Source organism: Numida meleagris, chromosome 7 (assembly GCF_002078875.1).
Source record: "Numida meleagris isolate 19003 breed g44 Domestic line chromosome 7, NumMel1.0, whole genome shotgun sequence".
Taxonomy (NCBI): Eukaryota; Metazoa; Chordata; class Aves; order Galliformes; family Numididae; genus Numida; species Numida meleagris.
In genome coordinates, this window is record NC_034415.1 from 1258050 (window position 1) to 1274888 (window position 16839).

The 16839-nt window shown below is 43.5% G+C and overlaps 1 protein-coding gene across 3 annotated transcripts in view; it reads right to left on the reverse strand.

The window, feature by feature from the left end:
• SLC25A24 (solute carrier family 25 member 24) overlaps nucleotides 1-16839 on the reverse strand; it is a 37866-nt gene that overhangs the window by 14050 nt on the left and 6977 nt on the right. Inside the window, exon 3 of one of the 3 annotated variants that reach the window (XM_021405358.1) lies at nucleotides 13013-13071. Coding sequence is in view for 2 of the 3 variants with exons in the window: in XM_021405359.1 (XP_021261034.1) it covers nucleotides 9313-9495 (183 nt within the window). In the remaining variant the exon portion in view is untranslated. Of the gene's footprint in view, nucleotides 1-8911; nucleotides 8945-9312; nucleotides 9695-13012; nucleotides 13072-16839 lie in introns of those variants that run through there. The other 2 variants (XM_021405359.1, XM_021405357.1) reach the window with 2 other exon arrangements.

Here is a 16839-nt window from a genome sequence, read left to right on the forward strand (position 1 = left end):
CCAACCTAGCCAATTCTATGATTCTATGATAAAGGAAGCTTAGAACTCTGATCTATTTATTGTTTTCAAAAATGTTCAGATACATTTGTAATGCCTCCTTTATCTTTCCTATCCATGCACTAAAATGCTTAATGTTTAATCTCAAAAACATAAAAAACTCACCCAAAATGTACAGTACCTACAGATTTCTCAATTAAAAGGCTATAGATTATGTGGTACTCCACAGTGAAATATGAGGCAAATTATTTACCTCCGATAATACAGCACATAATGCACAGCAAAATCCAGGCAAGAGATCACGTACTCCAATAAAGGTGTTTTTCTCAGCTGAGAAAAATATTTCCATGGTTCTGTCCTTAATATACTCCAGCTTGGCTGTTGTTTCTATCAGTATAACTTGTCAACAAAAACGCACCCACCAATTCAGTTTTATGTTTTTGTAGGGCATGGACATTACAAACAGGTCATCGTTACTCACATCTGTGGATCCATTCCTGACTACAACCTTCTAATAGATTGATCCACCAAAGGAAGTCCATTAAAAATAACTCCTGGCAGAAGGAGTCCCTGCATCAAAGATGGTGCCATCCCAACCACTCACCCAGCACACGCAGCAGCCTGTACCACACAGCCCTGCAACTCCCCCAAGCTACTGAGAAGGGGTCAGTTACGTGGCAGCCACATACACTGAGCTCTCATCAAGGCCAACTGGTACTGCTCCCTACCTGAGCTACACAAATACGAAACAAGAGAAGTGTTGTTCTGGCTCACAGGCTCGACAAAACATAAGCAACATTCCAGCTATAAATCCTCCACTGCTGAGGATGACGCGAGCCAAATAAAGCGGAAATTCCTCCGAGGTTTACAGAGCTGGCAATTAGCGTGCGTGAAGGGGGGCACCTTTCTCTGCATCTGCCCTACAGGCACGCTTCATGCTGCAGCAGCTAGGAAGCCATGTGCACAAGCCTTCTCCTGTCCTGGTTTTGCAGTTCTTCTCCAAAATTCAGGCCCGTCTCAGCAGAATAGGAACAGCAGGGAACCGAAATGCATGCTGTACCTCAGCAGGCACACGCATTTTTTCCCCCTCATGCTACAAATCTGGAAGTTCATACAAACACAAAAGCTTCTTAGAGCCTATAAAAATGTACTCTTCGTGCATGTGTTGAAGTTTGAGACTAGAACAAGTAATTGGCAAGTGTGTGGAGCAAACAGAACACTCTGAGAAGTGCCTCCCACGCAGAGGGCAGAAAGGGGCCGGTGGGAGCCGCGTGTTCCCTGGGCCCAGCCTGCAGGAAGCCACCAGGTGCTGCAGGGAGCCCGGTGCCAGTCCCCACATGCAAACTGTTCACTCACAGCACATGCAAAAACTCAGCCCAACATCAGGTCATGCTGGACCACGCCTGGGCAACTTGTGAGCTTCTCCAAGGACAGAGATGCCACATCTTCCCTGATGTGGCAACTGACATCCAGCAAGCAATCAGACTCCGCCGTTCCTCATTTCATACACTGCCAAATCACACATTCCACACAGTTATAAACACTTGCCACCATGTCACTTCCTGCTTCAACTACTTCTCTGGTGGAAAATTGGATGCATTTTTAACATAGGTGTGTTTACAACAATGGAGCAGGAACCAGCCTAGCTGCCAGCTGCTGCGTGCAAGCCCTGGGAACCAGTTCTAAGTGTGCCCGGCACTCACACCTGCCATGTATTGTTGGACCTACCAAGGAATCACATTGCCCTTCGGCAGGCCCAGCCCTAAGACACAAGAGTTTCTTTTATCAAGGCTTGCCATTTCTCTTCTCATTTGAAAACTCCAACCTTGAAGCATAAAGATAATCCCCTACACAGTGAAGCAGCCATCAGAACGAACTGCTAACAATTTACAGAGCTACAAATACTTCAAGATCTATTTAGATCATCTTTCATTTTCATGCTACGGGCCTCCACACATACTGACTAGAACACTCCTGTGCTGACCCTATTTGGCCATGACATTCCTGCTATTTTTTGAAACAATTATTCTACTTCTGTTCTTTTTCTGCTGTGTAGTTTGTTAATACCGCTGCCTTTGAAGTCCTGCACAGTGAGGCTACAGCAATTTGCAAGACCAAAGCTAGACTGAAATACTGAAGAATTTCATTACATAAAACATTCCTTCTCCTTAAGTGCCCTGGTCGTGGGAACCTAAGCCAGCAGGTCTGTTGAAAACGTCAGCAAAGTTACAGACACCTAAAAATCCTGACGTCAAGCGTCCTGATGAATTGTCAGATTGCTCTGTGACAAAGTCATCAACTTTAACGCATTCATCGCTATAGAAATGAAAGAAAACGCAAAACACTAGAAATCATAATGCTTTTATGCAGAGTTTTCTTGTAAAGTTACACTTCAGTCTTCATGCCACTTGGCGCAATTGTTTTTGTGTTGCATATAAGCCATCACATTGTTCTGGATACAGAACTGCAGTGTGTGGGAAGTGGGGCTACTCAGTACAAACGATTGCCGACCATCTATTAGCCTGTTATTTCAGCTGATTAATACAACTTGAAATTTAAACAGGAAGTGATCCATCAAGAAGTTACTGGGCATTTCTGGCTTCCTATCATGCTAACTACAAGTAAAAATAAACAGCATTTAAAAGATTCAGAATTGGTGCAATTAGCAGTTCATTGTTCTGTAACCTATGGATAGAGCTCCAAAGGGCACAGTTACAGACCTCGCACAGAAAGCAAACCAACACCAAGGTAAGAACAGCGTGTCTTTTGGACACAGAAGACGCATGTTTTCTTTTCTTTCGGTATCCTTCAGATGTCCATCTCAAGGATACTTCTCCACAGCAACCCTGTCATTATTCCCTTCTCCTCTTCTCCCCCTCTTCTGTTCTTTCCATCTTATCTTCCAAAATTATTAGTGGCAATCACTCACAAAACTCTGCATTCCACAATTACAAATGTTCTAGATTGAAATCTACTGGGAGCCAGATCCATTCGCAGCCTGAGCACAGGCAGCCTCTGCCTTCTGCAGTCACGTATCCTCCAACACCAAGAACTGATGCTGCTTTTTTTCCTACCTGTATCTGCCACGACTACACAAATTCGTAACACAAAATGATGACGAGAAATGCACTAGTCAAGTTTTTTAAAATCACTTTTGTGACAGTGCATCAGTTAAGGGATAAATATGGAATGAAGTCAAAGGGCCCCAAGATGCACCCACACATTACTCCACCCAGTGAGTCCAAATAACACGCTAACAAATACGACTGATGCTTAAGTTCACAAATACCTCCACAATACCACATTTTGAGCAAGGCAATCATTTGCACTACCTCTCAAGAACTCTCACCGTATTTAGATGTCCCATTCTTATTTGTTCACTTCCTTCCTAAAGGATATTACTGCATTTAAACAATACCCAGCAGGTGGCCTGTCAAGACACCGCCAAGAATAGAACTCCCCATCCTCATACCGCAGACCTGCACTGTTTGCAGTGACAGATAAATCCACCAGCTACAGCTTCCCCTTCCTGTTCTTTGCTCTGAGCACCTCTCCTTGCAATAGGGAAGGGCTAGCCACAGCCTTCTCATTGGTTCACTGCAGTTGAGAATCGCTATAAAACGAAAAAAAAAAAAACAGACAAGAAGTGAGCTGTGAGTATACTCTCCAGTACGCACTGCAGAAGCTACTTCCGTTCTGGACCCGGAAAAACTCGCATAACTCATTGCTATCAGTTAAATTCCAAGAATCTGAAACAGCAGAAATTAGATGCAAACTCTCCCTTCTACTTAATTCCTTGCAAGTTTTGTTTTTTTCTTCCACTTCCAACTTACTCGGTAGACTGACTTTCCTGTTAAATAGGACTACCATACTGCAGAGGCATCCTGCCTCGCACACATTGAAGATGCACCAGTTTACCTCACATTTCCACCCGGTACACATTTCTGACTTAAGCCAGTGATTCAGTGAAGTGCTTCAACTTGCAGCTAACAGAAATTGCAGGGGTGGGCAGAGGGGTTCCCAAGTCTGGTGCCAGGCATTCTTATACTTTGCAGCTACAAGAAGAATTAATCGTTCACTGTATTGTGTTCAGAAAAAAAAAGGATTAAGCTGATATTTTAAAAAATTGTTTTCCCTCCTTGGATGCTACAAGTGTTATGAAATTATCTTGTCAAATTCATTGTGCTTTCATATGGAGACTTACTGACAGCAGCATGCACCTGTTACAAGCTTCTGAAGTTGTATATGTTGAAATGAATTAACTTAGACATTTGCTTTCAGCCGTAGTCAGATGTATTATTGAAAACATTTGTGGTATTCCACATATAAGTGAGATATATTGTTAGCACGTATTATGACCTGGCAACAAAGGTTTACGTAACCAAACAGTACCAATTTACAAAAAAACCATCTAGTTTTGGTAAAAGCTGAAGGTACTTCTCTAAATGCACAGTACAAGTTTTTGGCATACTACTAAGGTGAGAGCAAGTTTCATTTCACAAAAATGGGACTGAGAGACATGGAAGCGCAGCAGCTCTCTGCTTCTGCAGACTGTGAACATGCACACCGTGTATGGTAATGGCTTTTAAGTGTAGATATTGTGTGATCAACAATGTCCATGTTTCTTCTAAGCAGTTCCCAAACTAACTCAAGCTTTTTATTTATTTATACGTTTCCAGCCAAATACAACAGAAGTTTCATTTAATTTCGTCTATTAGCCTTCTAACTCTGTCATAAAAAGGAAGTCATCAAAATTAAGGAGAGTGCAAACAGAGTAATAAAACAGTGGAGAAATACTGAAGTATTTGTTTTGCTTAACAGTAACTAAGTATCTGGAAAGGGATATACTTTCTGGGCTAAAACAACTACAGTACATTTCAAATACTAAGCACTGCTGAGCTGTAGATTCTAGAGGGCAGAGAAAAGCTCTGAAGGCAAGAACACACACCTGGCTCTGTTCTCACCTGTTCCCTCACACCCAGACATGGCACTGGAACACCACAGTCTGGTCTGCTCAGAGTTCTGTTTCCTTCACTTTAAGCACAGTAATGCACCTTATGTGTTCTGATTGTTTTTAACATAACTGGGCTAAAAGCTTCATAAACACAGCTGAATACTCCAAGCAGACCGTATTCAAATTGCTGAGAATTTAGTTTCTTCGGGCCCCATTTCCATTACATGGAAGTATCTCACCACACTGATTCTTCAACTAAAGGGGCCTTTACATAGCTGGGCATAACAAGAATTATGTCTAAACCTGACAGTCAGCCCAAATAAGACCATCACACTGTTTCCAGAATGCAGTTATTCATTCCAATACCATCTTCCTACTCCAAGCTCCAGGACTCAACATAAAAATAGTTCCAGAATGTGAATGGTTGGCTGTTTCTAGCGCAAACTGAAGCTTAAAACATGGAGCTTGCCTCCTGCAGGTTTACTGTAAGGATTGATTGCAACAGAAGGAAAGGGTGAACAAAAATAGTATAACCACACACACCATGTATGGTGCTCGTATCTAAGAGACTCACTGCATTCTGAAGACATGGGATGAGATCATTTGAGATCTGATCCCAGCATCTATTTAGTATTGCTATCTGACAAGTCTCCTGATCGAAATTAACTGTACAATAGTTGTTAAAGCAGCTTGCAGAGAGCCACTTGATGTCATCACCACACTAAATTCCTTCTTTGTAGGCGTTGACATACAATGTTAGGAATCTTTAGTAAAGCTTTATGTAGATATCCTTTCCTAGCAAGTAATATACTACAGAATAAAACAGGAGTCATCCTGGCAGCCTCTAAGAAGCAGACATTTCGGATTTTTCAGTGGTTTACTTTTCTGTCACACACTGACAGGAGGCAGGTCAAACAGACCGCAAAGTCAGGAGCTTCTGTCACTTTGCGCTAGGATGCCTTTCTACGGACAAAAAGAATGATTCTCCCTTAAAGAGAAACAAGTGACCTATTTCCAACACTTACATCAATCTGATATCTGCTGTGTTACTTCATCTCAAGAGCGTCCCATCGTATATTAAACATTAATAAAACTGTCAAGAAAACAGATGAAAGCTTAATTCAAAAGGAGCACACTCATGTCTATTGCTCGAATGGACAGCAGCTTTGTGAATTCTGAAATCACACAAACTCTCAGGGAGGAACTACATACTGTTTCAGAGCAAAGAGAAAAGCAGTAATAAGAGCACAAGCACTAATTTATACCATGAAGGCAATGGCTTAGGATGAGCCAATAAACTTTGCAGGGAAACAACTAACCGGGAGGGAGCAGTGCTAGACACGAGTACAGTGACCAACATCCCCATGTTTCAGTACAAAGAGGAGCATTTTTGGAGATCTAACCCAGACTTGCACCTAAGCAAATAAGTGCAAGGCCTCACACCTGACTCAGCCACGAGAAAGTGCAGTCTGCTCTTCTTTAAGATATCCAAAGGTCTGCTCACACCCACATCATCACTCTATCAGCAAGGCAGAACCTTCAGCCAGATTTATGATATTGCTCTATTTCATTTCCTTACTCACTAGTTAGTAAGAATTATAAGACTATTTCTGCCTCTCCAAACTTAAAGGTAATGACTAAATATGTAACTTTATTAATAAACTGACTTTCTACCAAGTAGTAAAAAGATATTTTACCAAATTAAACACCAGTCTAGAGCCCAAGATATGGATTAAGTGGGAGAAGGCAGCTTCGAGCCTCAAGGAAGAGCACAGGAAGCAGATTAGTTGCATAAAGACAGGAAAGAAAGCAGCAGCAAGTCCTACTGAGGCTCTCTTACTATAAGCAGTCATTTCAAGTAAAAACAATGTGCACCATTAAAATGGTGAGCGTATAAATGTCGTAGCGCACTCCAGTAATTGTTTCACCCATCTCAAAAGTCTAACATGACTCACGGCTTACTCTGTTTACACCGTGTTTTTCAGGTAACTAGAACAGCCCGTTCCTGCTCCCCATTACATGCATGAGGGTGTAGCTTATCTCAATTGATTTCATGGTTTCACTACCAGTTTGTCCTGCATCAATCAAGGCTTGGACAGACGTTTAGGTCTGCACTTCACAGGGAAAATATCATGCTGAACATGAGAAATAATCATTTGGAACTCCAACTATGAGTTGCTCAAAACTTCAGAAACATGTCACTTGTCTCTCAGGGCTCTCAGTAAACTATGTTGGAAAACCGTCCTCATTAGTTGTTAGAAAACAGGACACCTATCCCTCTATTGTTCTCTTTAACCAAAAAACCCTAAATTCTTATAGTCTAAGTGGTACAACAGGTTTTCACCAAGTTGTACATAATACATGACTGGAGCTGGCGGCCAGAGACATGACAACTTGCATGGTTAAGCAGACCCAGCTGTCCCTCCTTGATCAACCAAAGGCTGAGAATTCAGACACACTTATTTCATTATAAAGACTATTTTGACCAGAAGCAATATTCAAGTGGAAGTATCCTTATGATTCATTTATACTCTCAGAGTAGAACCATTCAACTCACGAGAGACCTGCTGGATACTTCTCCCTCAAGCATCTGAGGCAGAGAGTTACATATATCAAGAAGAAGGAAAAGAGACAAAACACTCAGGAAGGTTATAATAAGGAGTGTGCCAGGATTAGCACAAGGTCAATGAAATTGAATGGCTTAGTCAACTTCTCTGAGCACTCTTGTCAAAATGCGAGTTCACCTTCTTGAGTCTCTACCAGAATCTACGCAGTGGCTAACACCGGCATAGCAGTGGGATGCTGTCTGATTGCTCTCGATCTTGAAATAAAGAACAGCACCATTAAAGTAACAATGCCAGCACAGACCTCTGCTATGCCATTCAGCATAACCGCACCTACATCTGACTTGCAGAAGTACAGGTGAAATGCAAATTCCTCCACATCATTTGGAAGTTACACCCATGCCTGCTGAAAGATGTATAAAGCCAGACAGTACTGCCTAAGCATCAGAGCACACCATTATTAGCATGAGTCCAATTCGTGCATCTCACACGACCACGGATACAAGCTACTTGCTTTCCAAAACAATTTACATCTCCATGCGCCAGCTCTCTGTTTCCTAATGAAAGATCAGCACAAGAGAAAGTGTTACAACTGCTAAAATTAACAGAGCCCATTGAAGACAACTTCAACAGCTTCAGTAAACAATACCTTATAAAGAGATAAAAGTGAAACCTAGAAGCTGCTCTTACAAAGCAGACTTGCCTTATCACTCAAATACTTACATCCACAGAATTCGGCATTATATGATTTTATGTTCTGATCCTGAGGCACCATTGAAAACAACAAGAAAAGAGAAGTTTCTTGTCCAGGTGCAGGTCAGATCTAGTGCTGTAAGAGCACTTAAGCACTTGATGACTCAAGTTCTACCAACTTAGGAGAAATCATTGAGAAAAGGGAATAAAAGAACGTCATAGTCACAGAATGATAGAACAGCTTGGGTTGGAAGGGACCTAAAAGATAATCAAACTCCAACCCCCTGCCATGGACCGGCTGCTACCCAACAGCTCCAGCTGCCCAGGGCCCCACCCAAACTGGGGTGGAAGGCCTCCAGGAATGGGGCATCCACAGCTCCTCTAGGCAGCTTGTGCCAGTGCCTCACCATCTCTGAGCAAAGATCTTTTTCGTAACATCTAACCTAGAACTCCCCTCTTTTACTTTAAAGCCATTCCCCCTTGTGCCATCACAATCACTGCAGGACGCACAGCTCAAAGCGTGAGCTGCGTCTCCTCTGTGGGCTTCAGGTCACTGCTATAAGCAGGTGCTTTTACATGCAGGAGCTATGGCACCAGCTGCCATCCACGGCACTCCTCGGCAGCACTCTGACAGAGCTGGGTTCACTCACTCGTTCTGACACCACAGCCGGCTGCCATACGACCGAAACAGAGGCTTACCTACCCGCTGCCGCACACACATATTCTGACCTAGGTTGTGCAAACAGCGACAGACCACAGCCGTGAGCTACATCCTTCCCCACGCTGGGACAGAAGCACATCGCACACCATGCAACATGGGCCAAGGAAGCGCAGAGGTGATGCGCGATGACTAAGCCAGGCGAAGCCCATCTGGCAACAGAATCACCAGCTGCCGCGCTCTTCATAGCGGGTGCACTCGAGTTACCTCGTTTATAACCCTACAGCACAGCTCCCGGACCAGGCCCAAAGCCGGCTGCGCACGGCTGCGGCTCGGGCGGCCCGAGGGCAGCGCCGCGGTACCGGCTGGGCCGCCCCTCGGGGCTGCGGGGCGAGGCCCCGGCTGCGGGAGGCACCGCCTCGAGAAGGGCCGCGCCGCGTTCCTACCTCCTCCGCCTCCTTGCCCAGCGGGATGCCCATGGCCTGGAGGCCCGTCTGGAGCTCGGCGATATCCACCCTTCCATCCTCGTTGAGGTCCAGCTTCTTGAAGAGGTTGGCGTACCGCGAGTCGCCATCCCGGCTCCCGTCGCAGGCGGCGGGCAGCGCGAGGCGGCGCAGGAGCGGCAGCATGGCGCGGCGGTGCGGGGCGCAGCGGACGGCCGCACGCACCCGCTCGGCTCCCCGGGGTTGGGCGCGGGCGGGCGGGGCCGCAGGAGGAGGAGCGGGGCGGGCCCATCCCACGGCACGACGGAAGGCAGCGGCACCGCCCCGCCCGAGGCGGCTGCGAGAGGCGGGACGCGGCCGCGCGCGGCGCCGTGAAATGGCCGCTCCTCCCGCCCCGCCCCGGGGCGGCCCGAGACAGCGGGCGGCGGCAGGACCTCTCGCGCGGGGACGGGGCTCCGGCTCCGCGCTGGTTCCCCCCGCTCCTGCTTTCCCTGTGGACGCGCCGTACTCGGCGAGGCACGGAAAAACGCTCCGGTAGCAGCGATGTGCGAGCCTACAGTAAGCAAGCATCACCAGCGCTGAATTGAAGCAGACTGCCTTTCGCAAGCTGCCCACGGGTCTCTTACAAATCAGAAGTGCATCTACTCTATAATGTATCGGCTGTGATGCACTGCTGCTAACTGACTCACCCAGCATAGGTAGTGTGCACTTACAGGGCTCTATCACGTTAAATAGTTCCCGTACCAGTGGAGAAATACCAGTGATACTCTGAATCTTAACAGGGCTATATTGGGATCACTGTAGTCAACACACAGCACTGAAGCCACATAAGCAGCCGCTGGCATAGCCCGGCAGGCCCATCCTCCAAACAGCCTGGCTGTAGAGCAAAGACAAGAAGGGGAAACAATTGCTTCAAACTTAAGTCATAGTGCAAACGTCAGAACACAAAGCACCCACTCACAGGGCACAGCTGGTATAGGAGCCTAGGGATGGGTAACAGAAGCAGGCCGTTCATCTGAATGCCTGCTGTCCATACAGGAGCTGCAGCGAGGCCAAGAGCACCCGCACCAAGTGCCCCCCTCCTGGTGCCTTTGCAATCAGTCTGCAGCCACAGAGAGCATCTCAGCCTCAGAGCTGGAGCTTCGTGGCCCACTCAAGAAGCAATCAATAAAGCTAATCTGGTACATTGTCCCTCCATAGGTTAATTATTGAGTTAGACACTACTGAATGAATAACCTTGTATTTTTAAAGGCAACATGATTTCATTATAGGTTTATCAAAACACAGAATAAATCAGGTGGGAAGGGACCTCACAGGGCTTCAGCCTCATCTCCTGTCCAAAGCTCAGCTATGAATTCAGCTCAGGGCTTTGTCCAGCCTTGTAATTTCTACAGATGGGGACTTGCAACCTCCCAGGCAGCCTGCCCTGCCTGACCTCACCAGGAGGAGGGCTTCCCCTTCAGTACAGTCTAAGCCTTTCTTGTTTCAACTTCTGCTCGTTGTCTCATACCCTCCCACCCTGGTCCACTGCAAGGACCTGGCCCCACTTTCTTCGTAACTTCCACTAACCAGTGGGGGTGAAGGCTTCCTTCCAAGCCCCACAAAGGCTTCTCTTGCACCATTCAGAAAAGCTCACTTTCCTCAGCCTCTCATGGAAAGAATCCTCTGCTGAACTTTCCAGTTTCTGCCACTCCGGTACTGGGGAGCCCAGAACTGGCCTGGACTCTCTAACTGCAGCCTAACTAGCCCCAAGCAGAGAGGGACGACCACTCCCCTCCTTCTGCTGGCTGTGCTCCATTTCATACAGCCTACGGAGCGGCAGGCCTTGTTAACCACCAGGGCCCATGCTCAGCATGCTCTCTACCAAGACCCCGGAGTTGCTCCCTGGTCAGATCTCCACCCCACATCATTGTGAGAGGTTTTTCCATCCTACATGCAGCACTTGATTTGTTCTTGTTCAAACTCGTAAGGCTCCTCTCAGCCCACTCCTTCAGCATCTCTGAATGGCAGTCCTGCATCAAGGACAACAGGTGGTCCCCCCCAGGTTGTTGTTTCCCCACCACCACCTCCAGGCAGCTGATAAACGTTAAATGAGACAGGTCCAAATTACCCATTCAGGCACAGCCTGAACACACTTCACTCCTTTCTGAAAGAATGCAAGTGAACGTTGCTGAGGCTGCTGCAGCCCAGCATCATAACACTCTAGTATAGTCTTCAATTCTGTATCTATTTATTTTTAACTCATGCCATCACCCTTATATCTTCAAGGAAATAAGTGAGTTCAACATTTCCCTTTATCACAAACCAGAACATGCAATTAATAGCTACCTGTACTAGTTACAGAATATGCTTAAGTGGGAATGAAGCAGTGCTGCACAAGTTGACATGCATATCATTATATTTCTGATGTCCAGCAGGACCATTATCAGAGGTCTTAAATAATTTATTGTATGAGTACCATACCAAACACTGTACTTAAATATTAACAATGTATAAACTAGAAACATCCAAAAATTAACACCAAATACATGGAACACGTTTAACTTGGCCTCAGTTTTACTCTATGCTGTAAGCTAATGCCATTCATATGTTCAGCATCAGGTAATCACTTCCACAATATCAGTGAGACCATATACAGATGCTCTTAGGAATTTTCAGGCAACGAGTAGCAGCATTTTCCTAGCAGTATAATAACAAACACTACATTTTGGTAATCGCTTTTCAATTACATACACCTAGATACACATGTGTACACATGTAAGCAAAACATTTGCCATTTACTGTTTTAGTGGAAATTTGAACAAGTTAGTAGATTGATAATCTGTTACAATTCATCTGAAGTGCACTACTGCCTGATAGGGATGATTACGTAAGAAGTGGCATAAGTAAAACATCAAAACAAGCAGAGAACTTCAGTGGGACACTGGCTTTTTTCCTAATACCTTTGTAGTTGTCATTTGCACTTGTGAATTGTCAACAACCCAAAAGTAAGAGAGAAAGAGGACAAGGTGCACTTGTTCTTCCTGAGGCAACAAGCAAGCAAAGCCAGTTTTAGCAGATTTGACTTTCATATACGTATCAGGGAGAATTATAACCTCTGTCATGCATTCGGCTATTACAAGTCATGTCAGAAAATGAGCCACAAAACAGAGCTACAACTCTGCTTACAGAACTCATATTTACAGACTCTGCTCTGACTTGAAAAAGATGGTAGAAGATTGAAAGTGCTGGTTGTATTTAAATTCATCCACCTGTTTATTTAAGATGTGAAGCAACAAGGAATTCATTTTTCATTTGCATTTGTTTCCCCAAAAATGCAGTAGCGTAGGTCTGTGCAGAAAGTTTAAGTAGCGTGACTTTAATATGACTAGGAAGAAGAAAAGCAGGTCAATGTCTCTGACATTTTGCATATATATTGATAGATAAACTGTTAGCTACATCCGTGAGGAAGCCTTTGTCCTTGCTGAAAGATGCAGACTAGTCAGGCCTAAGCAACCTGCTGCATGACATCCAATACTGCAATCATGAATTCATTTCCAGACCTCTGATTAATTTACATCTCTGGGAACCAGACAATAAGTTCTTGCTATTATCAAGATAGCACTACCGACATTATTTCTTCTACAGACGGTCTTACATGACAGACTTGGGAGCTGCATTATTTACTAAGTCCTTAGTTAAAAAGGAGTTTGGAAATGCTTACCTTCCTTGAAGGAACTGCACAGCCACAAAGGACATCTGTGAGTCAAGAAGCATCTTCACCTAAGATATGCATGTAAAACAGGATTTAAATAAAATTCCGTAATATCCTTATTTTTCTTTACTGATATCAACACTAAATAGTATCAGAACATCAAAAATACATATATTTAACTCGGTAAAAGAAGAGCTTTTAATTAGTATGCATTATTACACACTAATTCATACTAATACATCAATGTTTAAATCACATCAATACTACCCATTTAGAGGAAGTACTATAAATATCATAAAGCCTAAGAGGCTAGAAGCAGACTTAATATATTTTATTGACAGACTAAGAGATAGCTCAGCTGAATTGCATGATTGAGTGTTTGCTCAAGATACTATAGCTCTATCTGTGGGGAAAAAAGAAAAAACATAACACAATAATACTCTCAAAATTTTGCAGATTGTCTGCTGTATGAGCCAATAGCCATTTCTGGCTTAATGCTGTGGACTGCTGTGAAGGTGAATAATTTTTGATGAGATCGTATCCAGTTCTGCTACACAGTTTAAAAAAAAAAAGTCCATTACAAACAACCAACAAGCTTGTGTCACCTGAACAAGTAATCTTCAGGACACACACTAGATAAATTAGAAGATGCCAAAGCAGTAAAAGGAAAAGTCACAGTTGAAGGATTTTGTATGGTTTGGGAAAAAATGGATATCGGCTCAGCTATAGCTTAAAGCTGAGTTAATTCTCTACCAGCACAAAATGATTTTTCAAGGTCAACATTTTAGAACCTTACTAGTCTCAACAAACTTGCAATGATAAATTCAGATCCTGTGATTTTTCCGCACAGGCACTGTCTTTCCTAGCATGTGGTTCCAGACAGTTTTATCCTGATGCATCTATTTCTTTGTCAAGATAGGCACTAGAATACAGGAGTACTGTGGGATTCAGGAAACTGCGATTTATTAGTAGAGGCTAATTTGGGTATGCTCCAGCTGCATTACAGCTTTCCTTTATACATGAGGCTCTTGAAGGACGTAGAACACCTTGTAAAACAGGGGCTGTTACCTGAGCTTTACCACACAGCTTTAAACAAACACACAACATGAGGGAGTGATCATCCAATGGTAAATCAGAGGCTGCCTATGTGGGTTAGTATTAAATACACTCAAGCATTTTTGGAGGACCAAGACTTGACAAGTTTGGTTTTTTTTTAAGCAACACTAAAATTGAGTCTACTTAACCACATTGCACTTGCTCCCACTGAGGTCACTTTTTAGTTTAATTTAGTTTCAAACATCTAAATTCATCACTTAGACAACAGAGTTACAGTGCTTACAACTGCTGCCGTTGGAAGCACTGACCTGGATGCAGGCTGTAGCCCAGACATTATATCTGTTTAAGTCTAGCCAACCCACCAAAACCAGAGCAAGGAAGGCGTAGAATTGCTCTTGGTAAATGCTGTAATTCTCGGGGAAAAGAGCTGTAAAGTGAGAATAAGAGTGCCCAACAAGGAAACTGTGCTACAGAAAGGTGAATGGATGAACATATGTTACATTAGTACCACTCCTATCTTCAACAAAGATACACACTCGTGTTTTGGAGAATTTTAAAAGCCTTAAGACATTGACTTTTCCTGCAGACAATCACCTGTCCATAGAAGACATCTCTTTTGATTCCTGTCATTTTGTGAGTCACGTCCTACACTGTTCATGAGGAGGACAGTTTTTGAATTACTTGTTCTATCTAAATACAACTATGATGTTTTGAATACATTGATTTTCTTGAAACTTTGTTTCATATCTACTTAAAAAAACATCTGTTTCCTTTCAAGTGTATGAAGCTCTCCTGCAATAAGATTCTGTACTTTAAACTTCCAAAAGCGTCACATCAATGACAATATAGCCCTGTTACATTACTCAGTATTTACACTTCTTCAAGGAAGTGCTCTGCTATTTTAAGCACCTTATGATTAAAGATTCTGTAAAAATAGAAAAATCCATGCCTTAGAATGTCATCAGAAAGCTTACAGTTAAAAGACTTAGATTTACTACTTGCAGAATATATACCCATATAACCCTTGAATGTAGGGAACAAAGGTAAAAAGTAAAGATTATATTCAAACCAAAGCCTGCTGAAATAGTTGCATAACTATTACCTCATTTTAACAACAAATATCTCAAGACAGAAAAGAAGAGAACATTAAGAGCAAACACTTCCTTTACAAGAAAGGAACTGACTACAGGAACACAACTAACAAGGCTGAGGCCTGTACTACAGTACCTGAGCAAGGAGATCAGGCACTCACAGCAGCAAGGCAGAACACAAATCACATCAAGACAACCCAATAACAGAAACCATACCTAAAAACAATTTAACAATTGTTGTATCTATAACAACGGGGCAGATCTGAGATCAAACTACTATACCTACCATAACTAAAGTTCCCCCAAAAACTAAACAACAGCATACATAAAAACATACAAAATTCCTCTAGAGTAAACATAAAAACAGCTCCCCTGGGGCTGAGCTTATAAAGGTCCCTGGCTGGGTGTGGGTGAGGCCGCTTAGTGCCCTGACCCCACATATTAACTTACACATCTTTTTAAGGGGCTTTCAGCTGAGTAAGGATCTGTACATTACTCTAGGACCTTGAAATAGCTTGTGAAAGTTGGTAACTTATTCCTCGTCTCTTCTAAGGAAAATTAAGTGACTTCACGTTTTCTTTAAGGTACAGAATAATAGCTGCATTTGTATTTTTTTAAGCAGCCCCTAGGTTATCTGCCTGACACTTAGCTTTGTGTTTTTTAGTCCTTCTGAGTGTTAATGTCTTCAGCTCTTAGAAACTCTTAATGTACTTAATAGTTTTTAAATAACTTTTTTTTTAATTAAGGAATGTTGTTTTGTTTAAGTAAAGACTACTTTAATTTAATGGCAAACAGATGCAGCAAATGGTATTATTTGCTCCCATTGGATGTTGGAAGTATCCATTTCATTTAAGAGAGCTGAGGAATACAGGATGCAGGGAGCTGCCTTGGTACGTTTTGGGCTGCCCTACTCTATTAGTGAAACAATGTTGAATTAGAGTGCATGATGGAAGTGTTCTTTAGTGGAGGAGTTCCCATACCAAGGCCACATGAGTGGGGGTCTTCCAGCAGGTGTCTTCAAAGCAGTCACTAGATGCGTGAGCATTTTGGGGAATCTTTATTAGGAACAGAAACTGATGATGGAGTCAGGTGGGACTCCCCTTAAGTTTTTAACTGGAAGTATGTATTTACTAATTATGCCCTGGGCGCTGCAAGACAGAAAATGCAAGCATGTTTTTATTCCACTTTTTCTTACTCTTTACTTAATTTCTTCTAGGATTATGTTATACTTTAGTATGCTTAGCCATGCATGTCACTCGTGATGTTTGCATTCATTCGGTGAGAACTCCTTTAGAAATTATTTCCCAATGTTTTTTCTTGAATGAGCAGGTGTGCATTCTCCCTGGAGGCCAGGTGCTGGTGCTGAACTGTTCCTTATGCAGGATTCGCTGCATGGGTGCTGCTGGGATCGTGTCACAGCACCGTTATCGCATGTAAGCACAGATGTACAATTCCTCTTTCCCTGCAAGGTTACGGATATCTGTTCCTTGTATCAGAACTGGAGCCAATGCGCAAGGAGTTAAGAACTGAGAGACGAGATGCTGTAAACACCCTGCAACTATTTGAATTCCAACAGGAAGAAACTGAAATTGGAGTTGAAACGTCAACGTCTGCAGGCTGTTTTTGAAAACCCCGCATTCGGCACGTTGAACGTCAGCAGAGCGCCGTGCCCTAACGGGGCCGCACCCC